The sequence below is a fragment of the Lactuca virosa genome, chromosome 6 (assembly GCF_052849685.1).
Source record: "Lactuca virosa cultivar CGN04683 chromosome 6, Lactuca_virosa_CGN04683_v6, whole genome shotgun sequence".
NCBI classification, from domain to species: Eukaryota; Viridiplantae; Streptophyta; class Magnoliopsida; order Asterales; family Asteraceae; genus Lactuca; species Lactuca virosa.
In genome coordinates this window covers 118,624,483-118,643,443 of record NC_136431.1, presented here as the reverse complement: position 1 = coordinate 118,643,443, position 18,961 = coordinate 118,624,483, and the positions used below count along the sequence as shown (strand labels likewise).

At 32.5% G+C, this 18,961-nt stretch overlaps 1 protein-coding gene and 1 long non-coding RNA gene across 5 annotated transcripts; one reads left to right on the top strand and one right to left on the bottom strand.

Moving 5' to 3' along the window:
• Positions 1-9,210: 9,210 nt before the first annotated feature.
• On the top strand, positions 9,211-12,148 carry LOC145119507 (beta-caryophyllene synthase-like). Its single transcript, XM_079055173.1, has 7 exons — positions 9,211-9,345; positions 9,500-9,773; positions 10,337-10,718; positions 10,809-11,027; positions 11,133-11,271; positions 11,347-11,595; positions 11,708-12,148. Exons 1-7 carry the CDS (start codon positions 9,244-9,246, stop codon positions 11,999-12,001), a joined length of 1,659 nt encoding a protein of 552 aa, XP_078911299.1. The 5' UTR covers positions 9,211-9,243; the 3' UTR covers positions 12,002-12,148.
• A 214-nt stretch (positions 12,149-12,362) lies between these two features.
• Positions 12,363-17,223, bottom strand: LOC145119758 (uncharacterized). Of its 4 annotated transcripts, none has more exons than XR_013713981.1 (9): positions 16,556-17,223; positions 15,802-16,474; positions 15,607-15,647; positions 15,401-15,530; positions 15,150-15,317; positions 15,001-15,071; positions 14,831-14,883; positions 12,756-14,039; positions 12,363-12,692 (listed from the first exon to the last, which is right to left on the bottom strand). It is a non-coding gene; the product is annotated as an uncharacterized LOC145119758 (long non-coding RNA). The 4 variants fall into 4 exon arrangements; XR_013713978.1 differs by having other exon boundaries at positions 15,167-15,317; positions 16,556-17,222; XR_013713979.1 differs by having other exon boundaries at positions 12,363-12,671; positions 15,167-15,317; positions 16,556-17,222.
• Positions 17,224-18,961: the final 1,738 nt, after the last annotated feature.

Here is an 18,961-nt window from a genome sequence, read left to right as displayed (position 1 = left end):
ATAACTTGTGAGGAAGACTAATACACGTTTTATTCATATGTGATTATAACATGTGATGAGAGATGATGTAAACTGTAATGAATCATAGTTTTTATTCACAAGTGAATAACGAATGTAATATAGGAAAAATCTGATACATTTTTATTCACTTATGAATAACAATAGCTGAAACTATTAAAAAAATTATTTTATTTTAAAATTATATCAATATGGATGTCTATTTAGAGAGAATAAAAAATTATGATTTTGATGTATTTAAAATCATTTTTCGATAAAAATAGCTCCTTAAAATTTAAAAAAAAAACGAAAAAAAAAATATGTTTTTGTATATATATTAAGGTAATGATTAGGATAATTTAAGGAAACATGTTTTGTTGGAAAACACATGTGTATTCCTTTCTCATTTCCACCGGTACGTTGGAGGCTTTTGCGGCAAAAATAAATGATTGGCTGAGAATGATTCCTCCATTCTCAACCTTTTTTATTTTCTCAAGGCAAAATTGCAAAAATGGTCCCTGTGATTTGCCAATTTCTTTGGGTAAGGTCCAAAAAAAAGTTTATTAGCAAAAAAGGTTCTTATTTGGTGGTTTAGTTGTGGTTTTAGTCCCTATTTCGTTAACTTTAACATTTGACTGTTAACGTTTTTAAAATGACAATTTTACCCTCAGGGACTATTTTTTGCAGTTATCTCTTTTTACCAAATTACAAGAACCGTTTCTGCAATTCTTCTTTTTAAATTTATTAAATTATTATATATTAATTCTTCTTTCTTTTTAATTTTATTGAACTATTATACATTAATTCTTTTTTTAAATTTTTATTGGATTAATTTTTTTATCTGATTATTATATATTAGTTAATTTTATTTTTAATATATAATATTTATATGTTAATAAATATTATATTAGTATATTATTAATTTCTTTTAACTATTTTTAAATTTTTTTATTGGATTATTTTATTTTAAAAAAATTATTAGGTTTTTTATTGGATTATTACATTTAATTTATTATATGCTATATATAATAAATAATATTTTAGTGGATCATTAATTTTTTTAAATGTATACTATTAATTCTTTTTAATTTATTGGTTCTACCACAAAGTCTTCGGAATACGCAAAAGCACCGCATCCCATTGTCGAAATTCGTTGGGACCACCGCTAATCACCTTCATCGGAGGTCCGACGGAAACACTACCAACCTGTTTCACCCAACGCCGCTATCCAGTAGCCACCTACGAAAACCTCTTCACAATCTGTCATAATCCTTTATATTTGCCACTAAGCCGATCGTTTTCCACTAGAACCATTACTATTTGAACCACCAAGAAGTCCAACCCAAACAGCCCTGTCAGTTCCTCCATTTGTTTCCTTTTACCAGCTTACGCCACAACTACCTGGTCAGTTCCTCCATTCGTTGCCTTCCACAACCCATGCACAGCCTTATAACATCGAAGCTTCAAGCCTGCACTACCTGAAAAGATCTAGCGGTGGATCTGGTGGTTTGAAAACCCTATATCTAACATTGTCGCCATTGATGACAGTGTGGGTAGTCAATTGGTGTAGTTTTGGTTGAGAATGACGGATTGTAGGCAACGATGGACGATTTCCGACAAGATGATGTGGCGGCGCAAGGTGGTAGAAAGCAATGAATGGAGGAACTGACCACGGGTGTTTGGATCGGACCTCCTGGTGGTTAACACAGTATTGGTTGTAACAAAAAACGTCCGACTTAATACATTATTGGTTGCCACTAAGTCGGTCGTTTTTCTGTTACAATAAATAATGTGTTAAGGAGGACCGATCCAAACACCCTTGGTCAGTTCCTCCATTCGTTGCTTTCTACTACCTTGCGCCGCCACATCATCTTGTCGGAAATAGTCGATCGTTGCCTACAATCTGTCATTCTTAACCAAAACTACACCAACTGACTACCCACAATGGCGACAATGTTAGATATTGGGTTTTCAAACCACCAGATTCACCGCTAAATCTTTTCAGGTAGTGTAGGCTTGAAGCTTTGATGTTATAAGGTTGTACATGGGTTTGTGGAAGGCAACGAATAGAGGAACTGACCAGGTAGTATGATTTTGTGGCGTAAGCTGGTAAAATGCAACAAATGGAGGAACTGACAGGGGTGTTTGGGTTGGACTTCTTGGTGGTTCAAATAGTGATGGTTCTAGTGGAAAACGATCGGCCTAGTGGAAAATATAAAGGATTTTGAAGGATTGTGAAGAGGTTGTCGCAGGTGGCTACTGGATAGCGGCGTTGGGTGAAACAGGTTGGTAGTGTTTCCGTCGGACCTTTGATGAAGGTGATTAGCGGTGGTCCTAACGATTTTCGACAATGGGATGCGGTGCTTTTGCGTATTCCGAAGACTTTGTGGTAGAACCAATAAATTAAAAAAAAATAATAATATACATTTAAAAAAATTAATAATCCACTAAAATATTATTTATTATATATAGAATATAATAATCCAATAAAAAAATCAAATAACTTTTTTTTAAAAAAATAATCCAATAAAAAAATTTTAAAAAATAGTTAAAAGAAATTAATAATATAATAATATAATATTTATTAATATATAAATATTATATATTAAAAATAGAATTAATTGATATATAATAATAAGATAAAAAATGAATCCAATAAAATTAAAATTAAAAAAAGAATTAATGTATAACAGTCAAATGTTAAAGTTAACGAAATAGGGACCAAAACCACAGCTAAACCATCAAATAAGGACCTTTTTTGCTAATTAACTTTTTTTTGGACCTTACCCAAAGAAATTGGCAAACCACAAGGACAATTTTTGCAATTTTGTCTTTTCTCAATTTAACTAACCTCTCTCTCTCTCTCTCTCTCTATATATATATATATATATATATATATATATATATATATATATATATATATATATATATATATATATATATATATATATATATAGGCTTAGGTTATTTTGTTTAAAGTAATTATTGTGTTATTGTATGCATAAATGTGGGCCAATCAAATTTACTTATTTTAAGAAAATGATTAATATATATTATTGAATTAAATATAATTGAAAAAATCATCTTAATTAATTACAAGGGTAATTTAGTCAATTAATATAGATTTAATAAAGGAAAATTGCATTTTTTTAAGGGATCATAAATTCTATTAATTTTAAAAATCCGATTTTACAAATTATAATTCTTTTAATTCGGATATTCTGACAGAATATGTTTATGAGTATATTCAAAAATAAAAATATTCTTGAACCATAAATAATAAAAATATTCTTGAACCTATTTCTTTATCATGAATTTAAAAACTTCTAGTAGAATAACAAATTCTTAAACAATCAATTGAAGAATAAAAACAACAAATACATTATTTTTTATAGAATACGTGTAACAATTGTTAATAATTACATCAAAATCTAACAACGACTAATACATTCTAAAAGAATAATGTGGTCCGTTTCAATTTTGTGGTCCGTTCTTCAAGCATCAACTTCTGTGATTCCAACAGAATTGGAATTCCGTTTCAATTTTGATTTGCAAAAGTGTTGAACACGTATATTCTAAGGGTTTTCTGAATGCAAGGAGGGTTCTTGATTGCTTCTTGGATGTCTATCTTCTTTCTTGCCAAAGCAGAATCCACACGAGACTCGAACTCAAGAAGTTGTGTGTAAAGAGCAGACTGTGGAAGAATTGCAGCCACTCTCTCTAGCAACTGCTTCTCTGGAAGTTTCTGCTTCTTTTTATGACGTGCAGCTGGTGTAAGCTCCATCATCCTCATGGGAGAAATGGTGTTGTTAGGATTCGACACCCCAGGTGGTCTTCCAACAGGTTTTTGAGGCATTCGTTTCATGCCAGGATTGCCTGATCCGGGAAAAGAGGGTGAATTAGTAGTAAAAGGTCCATGTGATTGATTGAGAGACATTCCTTGGGCCTATAGCTGGGCTTGTAATTAAGCATGGTTGGCTTGAGCTTGGGCCATGGCTTAAGCCTGAGCTTTTGACTGTGCTTGAGCTATCGCCTGGGCATGGGCATGAGCTACAGCATACTGGGAGAGTTGAAACTAACTGGCGAAGGGAGATCCAGATGGTTGTTGGGGTTGGGACTGTGACTGGAGATGGGTGTTAGGGTTTGGTGGTAAAGAATTTCCGAAGGGGGTAGACACACCAGGGTTCTTTTGGGGATTATTGTTATTGACAGACATCACTTTATATAAGCACAAACCCTAACTCTTGCAAATGCCCAGCCCTTTACACCAGTTGCTACCTCAAATATATAAGAAGGTCTAAACTGGAAGTCGATATAAACTTCCAGAAATCCGAATAAATCCTCAACTTATGCAATGCCCTAAAAATAAAAAGCTCAAAAGGATGACACCTTGAACAAATTCAATTAGATTAAAAAAACAAAACATCTCAAATTTAAAAGCAGAATCATACCTGAATGATAGATACTTGCGAATGAGGGAGGCTGTAGACGGTTATGAAAAATAGAAATTAAGCAAACGTTTCTGATGTATGCAAAATCATGGATAAAAATTGTAGCAGAGAGTTAAAAAGACCGAACAATGAAGAAGATCTGGCAGCAGATAGAAGCTCCGAGGAAGACGAATCCTTCCCTGTCACTAGCGTAATTAGGCTTTCATTTTCGAGATTGAAGACGGAGCTCTGCGACTTCCTTTTTGATATTTTCTATCTTTTTGCCCCTTTTCGCCATTTGTGACTTTGTGTTGAATATCAATTAAACCCCGATGCTTCTTCCCTCCGCACCTCTTCGCGATTTCCAAACTATCACAGAAGCTCCGTCGACATTCCCTGTTCCTTCGTTTCCCTTACAGTCAGTGTCTTCCCTTCACACACTATGCCGGAACCGGGAGAGAAGCAGCCGAGAGCTGCTTGATTGTGAAAGTCAGCTTGATGCCGGAGACGTCGTTTCTTTACAACAATTGATTGTATTGGGTCTACAGCTAAGGATCGGTTGTTTATAGACTGGAGACGAGGTCGATTGTAGGGTTTAAACTAAATTACTAATTAAAAGGGATACCTAGGTAGCTAAGTCAATGGTTACCATAATTATAGGTTATTATTTGTGGAAACTAATTATCAAATTACCTATTTACCCTTATTTATGTATTTAATTATTTATTTTTATTTTAAATTTTGATTGGCTCACATTTATGCATACAATAACACAATACTTACTTTAAACAATTGAACATATCTCTCTCTCTATATATATATATATATATATATATATATATATATATATATATATATATATATGTACTAGGCGAATGCCTACGCGTTGCACAGAAACACCTATATAGTTTTGAAGTCTTTACAAATATTTGTTTTTTTTAAATATAACAATAACGTTGTTGTTAAATTTGATATAATAATTTGTATACTAAATTGATATAATATATTGATTATTTTGAATTATATGATAATATATACATCTATTATAACTGCATAATCTCAATCATTTGAATGACTTCTACATGCGAGTTACATATGAATAAAATTAAATATGATATATGGTTTAATGTTATTTATAGTTGTTATTGTTAATTAATTTTTTCAAATTTATTTGCTTAATGTTTTAATTTATATCATTATAATTATTTAAAACATCAAACATTGTTATTTGATTTTAAAGGTAACAATATAATCATTTATATAGAGTTATTTTAACTATTGTTATTGTAAGTTATTTTAAACTACTTATTTGAAAACTTTTAACGATTATAAAAATATCTTAGGAAATACTTTTTTTTTAAATTGAGATTACAATTTAGTTTTTGCATTTATCACTATAATTTATCACTTTTAACCAAGGTTGTAGAAATCGTTCGACTGTAGCTCGGCGGTGGACTAAGGTCAAGAGATTAATCGGCTAGGCGGAGATTAATCGGGGGATTAATCGGGGATCATTAATTATTAAAAAGTTAATAAATATAACATTAATCCTAAGAATATAAGTTAACAAGTTAACAAATAATAAATATGTAATGGGTTAAATGCAGAAAAACCCAATCTATTTGACATGTAGGATCACAAACACCCCTCAAGTAATTTTACAACCGATAAAAACCACACATTTCAGTTTTCCTTTTGATTTTTCCAAATTACCTATGATATCAGGTTTGCTGGTGATAAGCATCCATGTGGTATTTTTCTTCTTTTAATGTTAATTAGATGAATAAATAGTTTTAAACATTTCTTTAATCGAAATAGAGATAACCTGCCGGCCATCCGTTCACCATCCCCTACCATTTTCCAGAAACCACCACAACCACCAAACCTCACTTCCCTTACTTTCCAGCAATCCATACCCACTTTGTTCCCCCTCTGTAGTTCTTTTCCAACCCTAAACCTAGCGTCTTATATTAAATCATACAACGAGCAGACTTTTAATTTTGATGGTGCAAGTGGAGTAGGATGGGAGAAAAGGGGAAAACAATATGATGGGTTCAGAAGGGTGAGTGGTCGGTGGGATAGAAGGGGGTGACGGTGATGGGTTTGGAAGGGGGTGGATTTGAACTGATGTTGCAGAAGATCCATCCTTATGGGGTCGTCGGTGTTGCAGGGTCCAATGTATCCCCATTAGATTCTTATGTGTTGACTTCTTATCATCGAATGGCAGGCCAAGAAGTGGTTATAGAAACAAATAAATCACCATTGAAAACTGAAGCTCAAACATTCAACCTCTTGTTACGTGAACTAAGAAAAAGCGAAGAAGAAAAGAAGAACAAAGGACCACCTGTTATGTGAACAAAGAAAAAGAAAATAAGAAAATATGAGTTTTGTAAGGAATAGTTCCACATCCCACATCGTTGCTGGGGAAAAATAATAGGCAAAGATATTCTATAAAATGAGCGACAATCCCCTTCTAAACTTAAAACAACTGTGCTTTGGGTTGTTGGCTCCATTGGGCCGACGACTTCTTTAGAGTAGGCTGGAATGACTTGGTCCGAATTGGTGTCCGAGTTGGTCCGATTTAGTCCCATTTGGACCGGCTTTGACCAATATTGACCAAGGCCGATAAATTAACCCTCTAACACCTATTCGTAGGCGGTTAGAGGCCGCCAAGCGCCTAGGCGCCGATTAATCGGCCGCCTAGACCGATTTTTACAACAATGTTTTTAACTATTTACAAAATATTCTTTGGTTTTTTAAGTGGAACTGAAATTTATATTTAAGTTGACATTGTAATGTTATATTTAAATTAATAATTTAAGTATTTTGTCCAAACTATTCAAAAATTGTAGCTTTAAACTGATAATGGTTTACATACAACAACATATTAAATGTAATAAATTCAGTATAATATATTAAAAGCTAAAGACATAACTTTATAAGTAGAAGTAAAGATATTGTTTTAAAATTCAAATTTAGTATATATTTATGATTACACTTTAGGTTTGATATTTATTTAACCTTTTTAACCAACTTAGAATCATTATTAGAATGACACTACAATTAATCACTTTAAACTATTTACAAAATATTCTTTGGGTTGTTTAAGTTAAACTAAAATTTATATTTAAGTTGACCCTGTAATGTTATATTCAAATTAATAATTTAAATTTTTTATACAAATTGTTTCAAAATTGTATCTTTAAAATGATAATGATTTACATCCAACAATATATTAAAACTAATAAATTAAGTATAATATGTTAAAAGTTAAAAAAAACATAACTTTATAAGTAGAAATAAAGATATTATTTTAATATTGAAATTTAGTTTATATATAATTACACTTTAGGTTTTATATTTATTTAACCTTATTAAGCAACTTATAATTATTATTAGAAAGAAATTGAAAAGTCATGGGAGTTTCAAATGAATGTGGTGAAAGGAAATATGCATGAGAGTTTCAAATGAATGTGATGAAAGGAAAAATACTTCCTTTATAATATAGTATGATAGGATATATATATATATATATATATATATATATATATATATATATATATATATATATAATTGTTGACTTTGTGGTGACCTACAAGCTTGGTCGAGGCCTTGGGTTTAAACCTATTCGTCTTTTTTTCTTGTTTTCTTTTTTTTCTAATAGAGTGTATAAGTTAAATAACATTGGCAATTCCATATTAGCTTAATGGTAAAGCGGGTGTACACGTGTTCAAAATTCAATATCTGAAATTTCGATACAAATATAAAAATACTAAACTTTCAAAAAAATTATTTCTCTTTTATTTAAACACTATACAACATAATAAAAGATTGTTTTCCTTTTCATTTGATAAATTAATTTTTTCGGTAAAATATACTAAATTACTATAAAAAAATATTTTGTAAAAATTATTTAAAATAAAAACTTAAAAAATAAATGAAATGACATAAGTAAAGTCACCACAGTACTCCAAACCCCCTAACTCTCCCTATCTATTAAATTTTGAAATAAATTTTATTTAAAAAACTAAATGTTTCGAATATTGAATATCTGATATGTCCGTAAATTTAGAAAATGTCTATCTAAATCCGAAGCCTAAATATTGTATCCAGTTTTCGGATATGGAATACAGAAGAAAAGAAAGTAAGAAACAAGTTATTTATGTTAGGCTTTATTGGTATTTAAATGGCTAGGTGTGATACATATATATTACACAAGTTAATTAAAGAAAAGTTAAATATGAAAATTTGTAAAGGATAATTTATTTTTAGTTGACAAATTCATATATTATATGGGTAATTAAAAAATAATCAATTTATCTGACTATAATTTATGCTATTAAATATGAAATTGATATTCAATTTCGTAAATGATTACTAATATCGGTGTGTGAGACGTAATGGCAATATTGATAACATTCTAAATTAAAACTAAAAGTTAGTTCCATATAAAATACAGTGGGATAAAATGATTTCCTTGATGAGCATACATCATAAATATAAAAAACATAAACGGAAGGTTATTATGTACATAATTAACATATTAATAATATTAATTATTATGAGGTGCTATTTATTAGGTGACATTTGAATTAAAAAAAAAAGGATAATAAATAATTTAACATAATTAGAAAATGACAAATGTCTAATTACATGATAAGATAACATATGAAATAATGAATTTTGATTTATTAAAGTAGATTTTACAAATTAATTTAAAGTGTATGGTGTGACAAAAATCTACTTACTAACACTATAAATATCCATGAACTCTTTTATCTTATTACCAACCCAAACTAAATTCAAAGATACAAACATGTCACATGATAGCATGCCTCTTAACCAAGAGGAAGTTGTTCGTCCCACTGCCAACTTTCACCCCAACGTTTGGGGAGACCAGTTTCTAATTTATGAAGAGGTGCCTAATGTATTACAAACAATTTTTTTGTATGTGCTTGTTTATTAAAATCTAATTAATGGTAATTCATGATGGAATGTAGCAAGCTGAGGAATTTTTTTGTATGTGCTTGTTTATTACAATCTAATTAATGGTGATTCATGATGGAATGCAGCAAACTGAGGAAGATGATATAAATCGAATTGTCGGTGATCTGAAAGAAGAAGTGAGAAAAGATATACTGGCAGCTTTATATGTTCCAATGGAACATACGAAACTGTTAAAACTAATCGACACAATCCAACGTCTTGGAATAGCCTACTATTTCGACGAAGAGATTAAGCAAGCCTTGCAACATATATATGAGAAATATGGTGATAACTGGACTGGTGGTAGCTCTTTCGTTTGGTTTCGACTCATGCGACAACAAGGGTTCTACGTTTCATGTGGTTAGTTTGCATTCTAAAAACCATATTATCTATAAACAAGTAATTAATACATATATAACTATAAGGCTGTAATTAAAATCATTGGCCCAAACTACAAAGCATATATCGTTGGGTTTACAAGCCAATTTCTCCCCATAGATAACTTAGTTCAAGACTCTAGATAATAATAACGTTCATCAAACTCTCCATAAACATCATGTTTGCTTAAAAGTGAAAGGAGAAAAGGCAAAAATGATCAAAGACGATAATCACTATGTCCTTATATATTGACTCCAATTCCTATAGGTAGTGATCGATTTTGGCAGTTTTCATCGAATAAGAATATAAAAATTAATTGCTAACTAGAACAGATAATTTCCAGCAAAAGTCGTGCCCAACCTATCAATTAACGCGCGATGCCAGATGATTAATGGACTACATTACATATGGGACTCAGTCCTTTTCACTAACTATCTGGGACAAAAAAAAATGGGTTGATAAATATTTGTTTAACATGCATATGCTCAATATATTAATCCTATATGTAGTCGAACCTAACAATCTGTTATATTAACCATAAACAGATATTTTCAGTAACTACAAAGAAAAGAATGGAGCTTTTAAGGAATCGTTGACCAATGACATTCATGAGATGCTTGAGTTATATGAGGCAACATATATGAGGGTGAAAGGAGAAGTTGTACTAGAGGAAGCTCTTCTTTTCACAAAAACTCATCTTGAAAAACTAGCAAAGGATCCTGTTCGGTGTAACTCTACTCTTTCTATACACATACAGGAGACACTAAAACATCCCATACAGAGAAGGTTGCCAAGACTTCAGGCATTACACTACATTCCTTTCTACCAAAAACAAGCTTCTTGTAATGAGTCTTTACTTCAACTTTCAAAGTTAGGGTTCAATCTACTTCAATCACTGCACAAGAAAGAGCTTAGTGAAGTTTCCAAGTATATATACACCTCTTTCTTTTCTAGTTTCATATATCAATGTATCAATATTTTAGTCTTCTCCATGTGTATTAATCAATATTATTGTAGGTGGTGGAAAGGTTTTGATGTCCCGCACAAGGTACCTTATACACGGGACCGATTGGTTGAATTGTACTTTTGGGCATTAGGTGTATACTTTGAGCCACAATATTCACGTGCTAGAATTTTCTTAACAAAAGTGTTGGCAATGTCAACGATGATTGACGATACTTATGATGCTTATGGTCTTTTTGAAGAGCTTGAAATATTTACTGAAGCAGTTCAAAGGTATATGCACACGAAACATGAACTTAAATAAGCACATTTTAGTCCTCCTTAAGCCGAATAATTAACTTGACCAAATTAACCAAGAAATTTGTAAAATAACCATAGGTGGTCGACTACATGCTTAGATATGCTTCCAAACTACATGAAACCAATATACCAAGGACTCTTGGATGTTTACAAAGAAATGGAAGAAATCATGGCAAATGAGGGGAATGCATATCGTGTCAACTATGCCAAAGAGTTTGTAAGTTTCAACGTCTGTCATTTTTTATAATCTTTTTAGTTAAGATAATCTCATATGTAACTAACTGATGCCTAGATGAAAGAGTTTATAAAAAGCTTCATGTCAGAAGCAAAGTGGGTTAACGAGGGCTACATACCAACCATGGAGGAGAACATGTCAAGTAGATTCATAAGTGGTGGCTATAGCATGCTTACCGCAGCATCTTTTGTTGGCATGGGGGATATTGTGTCTGACGAGTCGTTCAAATGGGTTCTCACGGATCCTCCTATTGTCAAAGCTGCATGTGTAATTTGTAGACTCAAAGATGACATTGCCTCTCACAAGGTACATGTCTATTTGTATTCACATTGTTCTTGTACAGAGATTAACATCTTTATTCAACATCGAAAATATCCGGTGTAGTTTAGGCTAATTAATTTCGTTAATAAAAATACAGCAAGAGCAAGAAAGAATACATGTCGCATCTCTTGTTGAAAGTTACATAAAGCAATATGATGTCACAGAGGAGTATGTACACGACTTGTTGTATAAGCAAGTCGAAGATGCATGGAAAGATATATCCCTTGAGGCCCTCATATGTAAAGATGTTCCAATGCCTCTACTTATGCGTGTAATCAACTTAGCACGGGTGATAGATGTATTATACGAAAATAAAAACCATTTCACAAACGTGGGAGAAGAACTGACAGAAATTATCAAATCTCTATTTGTTCATGATATGAGTATGTAACTTATGGTTCTCCGACCTAGATGCACTCCACAGTTGTTTATCCGTTATTTCAATTTTCAAATATGGTTGAATAAAACAGTAAGTTATTTGTTATTGTATTACGTACCATGTTTATGTATTGAATTTGAACTCGTCAATGTATTTCCATCTTTCACAAATAAAGTGCTTCATGTTTTGTAAGATCTCGTATTTTGAGTGGAGCTAGCAAAATTTGATCCAACCGTCACTATAAGAAAAGTCCTTACCGACCAATTTTGGTAGTTGTACAAATTTAGTGACCAAAACTATGATTGTCACTCAATGGTCACTAAACCATAGAAGAAAGTTATTAGTATTATTTAATTTCATGAACAAGTATTAGTTTGTTATTAATTAGTGACTAAAAGTGGTAGTCACTTATTGGATATTTAATGACTAAAATCTAGGGAAGGACCCATGCTTTGCATGGGTGGATTGAATTTAAGAGTAGATATTACAAAAATAGGAAAACAGCCCCTTGAATGGGTATTTAAACAATTTTTGAAGAATAAATTCCAAAACAAATGAAACTATGATGAGTTTTGTTCTCCACGTCTTTCCAATGGCCTTCCATTCCTCTATCTCTTTGTTCTGAAGTAAATATAATCTACCATCCCAAAATGCTAGTGTTGTTTTCACATGAAAAAGGAAGCTTCCCAACAACCGATCATTTCTATAACAAAATGAAAATGTAAAATGAAGATAATACCAAAAGAGATATGAACAGTGAACTAACCATTTAGCTTTGAATGAATGGCTGCAGCTCTTGCTAGCCCTTTGTACTTTTCCTAGTTTGGTTCCACAAATAAATGCAATGAAGAAATCTTGTTTTCATTGGAAAGTATTGGCTTCAAAGTTAGAATTATATTGATTGCTTGGTCAAAACCTTTTAGAACTCCCTGAATGTAAATAGCTGTCATGAGTACAAGAATTAATGTGCTGTGAACAGAGATGAAAAAAAGTTTTTGAGTGAAAGACTGCATAATGTAAGAGGCGATCAACAGTAAATTCAAACCCAAGGCCACCAAACATTTTGGCAATACCACTTGTGATTCAATGGCTTCAGTTGAAGAAATCTGAGTAGAAAGTTCTGGGGTGAAGGAGGGAATAAATTAGTGGCCGTTGATAAGAAGTTTGATCGAATTTTTTTACCAGAATTCATTAAGGACTTTCATCGAACATGTTAAATGCATATAGTGTTCCAATCCTGTAGCTGGACTTTCAATTTGGGGGACCGATGGTATACAGGGAAGAGGTTTACTCCGATGATTCTTAAGCTTACTGATTCAATCGCAACTGAGAAGACACCAACGATGAACCGAAGGTGGAAACGATCTTCAGTAGAAAAGAGAGTTTTTCTTAAATGACGAAGTAGTAAGGCGGTGTCGATCCGTCAGCAATCTTGTTCTACCGGTGTATCCTCACCGGCATAGTTCGCCATCTCCAGCGTCGGCGCTCGCAAATAGCTAGATTCCATGACCTTGTGGTATTAATCGCATGAAGCAAGAAAGCAAGAATGATCAGAGGGAGAATGAAACGGTAGCGGAGGTGGGTGGCACATCCACTGCTGCCTATGTCGGTGGAGTTGGAGGTCTGGACGAAAATGGAGATAAAGAAGAAGACGGTGAATTATTAACCGATGATATAGCGGCGCAACAACCGGACGAGAGGGGTGGTCGACACTGTTCACATAAACTAACCCAGGTAGAGTAACCCGAAGACGAAGGCGGGATCCTTTGGATATTGTTGTGTCGACATACTAATGGTCACTGAAAAGATATTAGTACTAATAGTCACTAAATTATAAAATTGAAAAAACATTAGTGATTAGAAAATAATGGTCACTAGAAGTGTTTCCCCCGCGTTGCGGGGGTTGGAAGGTGTCGCTTCTGTGTTAAATATAGTACATTGTCTTAAAAACGCATAGAAGTCGAAGTAAAATGTCAACGAAAAATTTGTCTGTCAGTAGGTCAAAGTCTCTATGAAATCCATAAACATCTTCAACTCTTCTTTATAATCTCTGCAAAGTGCAAAATATAATGCAGTCAAAATACATTCATATAACTTTATGTTTCGGAATGATGAAAGACATAGACAACAAACACCAAATGACATAAAAGGGGTATGGAAAAATTCTATGGGTATTTTCCATAGCAACTTACGTGTTGCTTGTAAAATGAAAGACGTAAAAAGACAAAGAAGCCCTTGTTTTTATGTATTCCGAAAATGACCTTTGGACATCTGCTTGATTTTGTTGGAATTGTTGTAGTTTTATAAAAGGAATAATCTTAGAAAAGTCTTTCAAGAGTATGTACAGATAAGAAAATCTTTTGACTGTAATAATGACTATATACTTTTCAGTTTAATTTTTTTTTTCCCGCATTGTGGCTACTGTTTGAAAACTTTATTTTATACTAATTTAGTTTTTTGTAGGGCATTGTAATTGTAAAATCGTGTTGATTATAGCAACGAAATTTTGATGTATGTGATGGTCAGTGATTATTATTATAATCAGGTAGACTAATGACAAATTGGTTTATCATTTGAAATTGATTGAAACCAAATAACTTTTTGTCTTTCCTTCACCTTCTATTCTTAATTTCAAGTCCTTCTACATAGCATATTTATAAATAAGAAGTTGGTAGAAGCAATGTAGTAGTAATCAATAAAAAAAAAAGACCTTCACTACATGTGGGAAAAGTTATGAATAAAACTGAAATTAAGATGCTATAGTGGTACAACAAAAAAAGTTATGAATAAAAATGAAATTAAGCAACCGAATTAAGAGATAAGAAATAGATGAAGCTGTACCTGAAATTGAGGCAGAAGGTATCATAGTCTTTATGTACTCTTGTTAACCTAATCTGAAATATACAGCAAATTTGGCCATTATGGTAACACAACGTAACTGTTCATCCTTGGTTGTAATGAAGGGTAATTAAGTACTTTTACATTGAAGAGATGTAGCAAATTTCATGTACCTGCGATGTTTAATTTGAGCTTGTTTGTAGGGACTTCAAGGAACCTTTTGAGTTATCCTTTCCAATTCTTCCTATAGTGAAATAACATAAGTTTTATGTTAAAATGATTTGTAGGAAAACTAATTTAAAAAAATGTGTAAAAAAAGCACCTTAGAAAGCTAATTACATTTGAATAGAAGGATCCTTAGTTTTCTTTTGGATCATCAGACCACATGAGGTAGTTCTTCCAAAACACGGTACATGTTTGGTTGTTTTTCTCCAAGAAAGGTGGAGTACTGGTCGACCAATTTGACTTCCATGCATCCTTTGAATTGATTCTTGAAAAAATGTCCCAGAAACAATCAACTCTTAACAGATTTTTCATGTATCAAGTTTGTATTTTGACAAAAATAACACTTACCTGTTGACAAACTAAAGAAACTGCATCGTTTTGCTATAGGAATTTTGACATAAAGTATTTAACCGAATTGCAAGAAAAGTAACCTCAATTTCTCCCCTACAACACCAGGGTCAAGATTGCCAATATAAATCTACGACAACATTAAGAAAGAAGAAAGTTATCAAGAAAATGGGCAGAAGCGTATAATCCAAAATATCTAAGCTTACAGTTGTGTTTGTTAGAGCAGTGTCCATAACAATAGCAGTCACTGTAATTTTAAAACATTGTTAATATGCTTATATTGTGATTCCATCACTGTTTGGACCATCTTCAGGGGAAAAGATCATAACATTGAAGATACAAACAAATATTGAAAATATATAACATAAAGGAATTACATATAAAAAGTTTCTTGTGCTTACATGGCTGATTGCTTCTTTGGAGCTACTCCCAAAGCCTCACCATCAACAATACATGACATTGCAACATCTACAAGACAAAGAAATCATCACTAAATCAGCCTAAGATGGGACAAATTGGTGTGTACATGGTAATGACAAATTGGTAAATTCATGATTATGCATTTAAGCACCTGGGCCATTTTTAAGACCAACTTAAACATGTTCCTTTTCAAAACCAAATCTTTAAGACCACCCAACAACATTCAACAAAAGGGTAAGTTGGTGTTTTAATTTATGTCCATATTTTCTTACAGGATCCTTGTAAAACCATTCTAGTAAAGTAACTTCCATTCCAAATTTTGCAAGTATAAAATCCTTTTTAATCAATTAATATACATGAAAAACTTAGAGTAAAAAAATTATGATGCAACAATTCAAAAATCTCAATTTGGCATTTTAACAAACACTTGGTGGGCATAATTTAGTTGTGGTTTTAGTGAGCTTCAAAATGGAAAGCAAAAAAACAACGAAATCAAAATAAGAAGGATGCTGCCCTGGTCCATCAGTTGCCCTGGTCCATCACCAGCATTAATAACATAACTGTTAGCTGTCATGGCTACCCTTTTAGCAACAGAACTTTCAAAATGCGTCGGCACAATTATGCGTGAATACCTTTCAACTGTTCTTATTGTATCTGGAAAACAGTATGAAATAAAAATGAATCAAGTGGTGTTATTGTTATATCAAAGAAGTTAAAAAAAAAAAAAAAAACTACCTTCGAGTGTCTCTCTTTTTGCAGCTGATGAAAACTCCCGTGTGCATTTTCTGTAGTCAAAACCTCCCCACCCAACCGTTTATCTCTAACTTTGCTCGAATCCACTCGGACTCATACAAATTCATCATCAAAGCGTCTTCATAGTTCATACCCACCAAAAAACTGCATAAACCGGTTTTTAAAACAAAGAGCATAAACGAAAATGGAAAAAGGGAAAAGGTTTGATATTCGAGATGCTCTGAAGGAGTTCATCGGCTTCGATGAACAGTGTTTTACTAAAAAAGTCAAAATTGGACTTCGATTTCAAGAGGGCAACCACCCTTAAAAACCATCTTCTGAAATTGCGTCATCTTATCTGAGTGGAGTTGTTTACACGAAGAAAATTTGGATAAGAGGCTCAGATCTGCAAGTTTGGAACCGGAGAAAGGAGATCAAACACCGCCATGGCTGCAACACCATTTGTGCTGCACCACCATGGCTGCAACACCATTTGTGCTGCCCCGCCAAGTTACGGGCTGTATTTCACCCTTCGCCGGAACCCGATGCTCGGAGAAGTTAGATGCAGAACAATATCATCACAGCGTCGACATGGATATCAATGGAAAAAATTATAATTTCCTTTTACCTATGACAAATGTGAATTTAATTTTAACCGAATATTTTCTAAACAAATATAAGAAAATATATCACTATATAAACTTATACCAGCATTATGTATATAGAATTTAATTCAAAATATTAGATATAAAATTTGTCTAATTAAGTATTCTTTATGAAAGTTGTTGGAATTTTTCATTTAAAAGTATTCATAAACGCTTTTAACTCATATATGAATATTCCATTTAATAAAATTGAAAATTTATCTGTTGTTAAAAATTAGTATTTGATAAATGCCTTTAATTCGTATATAAATTTTCCATTTAATATATATATATATATATATATATATATATATATATATATATATATATATATATATGTTCAATCGAGAAAAATTTTAACCGCGAGAACATTTGAGAACAAATTTATACCACAAATTTTTTAAATGAAAAAAAAGAGTCGCCTCAATTAATTTTTAATTAAGACTGGTAATTTTACTTGAGTCTCTGTTCTTTGCTTATTCACACACAAAAAGAGCGACAATGCACCCTGATCTTCCCTCCGCCAACACCGCCTCCTCCTGCTAATCACATGAAATACACTCACGTGTTGAAGCTGGATGACCTAGATTCATCGTTGTTTAGATTTTGTCAGATTGATTCAGTTGTTGAATATTATGAGTATATTGGATCTACTAGTGGCGAAATTGAGAGCGACTCCTCCTTCAACGATGCAAACCAGTCTCTGAGCTCCATATCAAGGTACAAACATCAACTACCATTTCTCTTTCTCGCAATCGCACTATCCATTCACTTATCACTCACTCGCATACACTCCCCATTCATTTCCAAAACCCTAGTTTCCCTCGATTATTCACATCTTCATCTAAACTCACTGTTGAACAAAATAAAGTCACAAATCAATCCGTTATTACATCAACATTGATCGAACTATATTCAGATCCAATCAAAACCAGTGAAGATGTTATGCTCGAATTGAAGTCCAAACCCGACCTCACTAGTACTGATTATGTTAACGAGTTTTTTAACAATTGCAGCTTGGAACCTGGAGCTGCTAACACTTAAAAAATATTATAGCAATTCATGCAATTAGTGTAGTTGCATTGCATAACATACTTCTTCCGGCCCAAATTCAACACAGTGCTACATAGCATCAGTCACATGCCGCCTTTTTTCCCTTTTACTTCAAGCACCAGGTCTACTCAAGAAATAGGGACCATGAGTCAGATATAGATAACATATGAATATTCTAGGCTGCTTATCAATTTGAAAATCTTTTCCATCTTAATTTTTTTCGGAATGTGGAAGTTGTTGATAACCTACCTACCTACCTACTACATGGTCTTACATAACTTATCAACTATTGCCACATTCTATTCTATAATACATAATAATGATAAATGAAAGGTCTTGTATGATATAAAAACAAATTAATAACAATGAGAAATGAATTAAGACAGAGGTTGATGTTTGTATACTTACAGTCTGTGTCTGATTTGATCCAACATTCCCTATTCCCATCTGAATCATTGGTACAAAATTTTTCACGTTTTTTAGAAGTATCCACTAGAGGAAATAATGTGAGATGGTCAGACTTAGGTGCAGTAGTTTCAGGAAATAATGTGAGATGCTCGAATTCATGTAATCGGTTGTTAGGTATGTTGGGGACAAATGGTTAGGTGAAAGAGTTTTGGGATTTAGTTGATGTTATGAAGAAGAAAGGGTATGTAGTGAAGAAAGGTGCGTCTGTTAAAGCCATGGCAAAATTTGATGTTATGAACAAGAA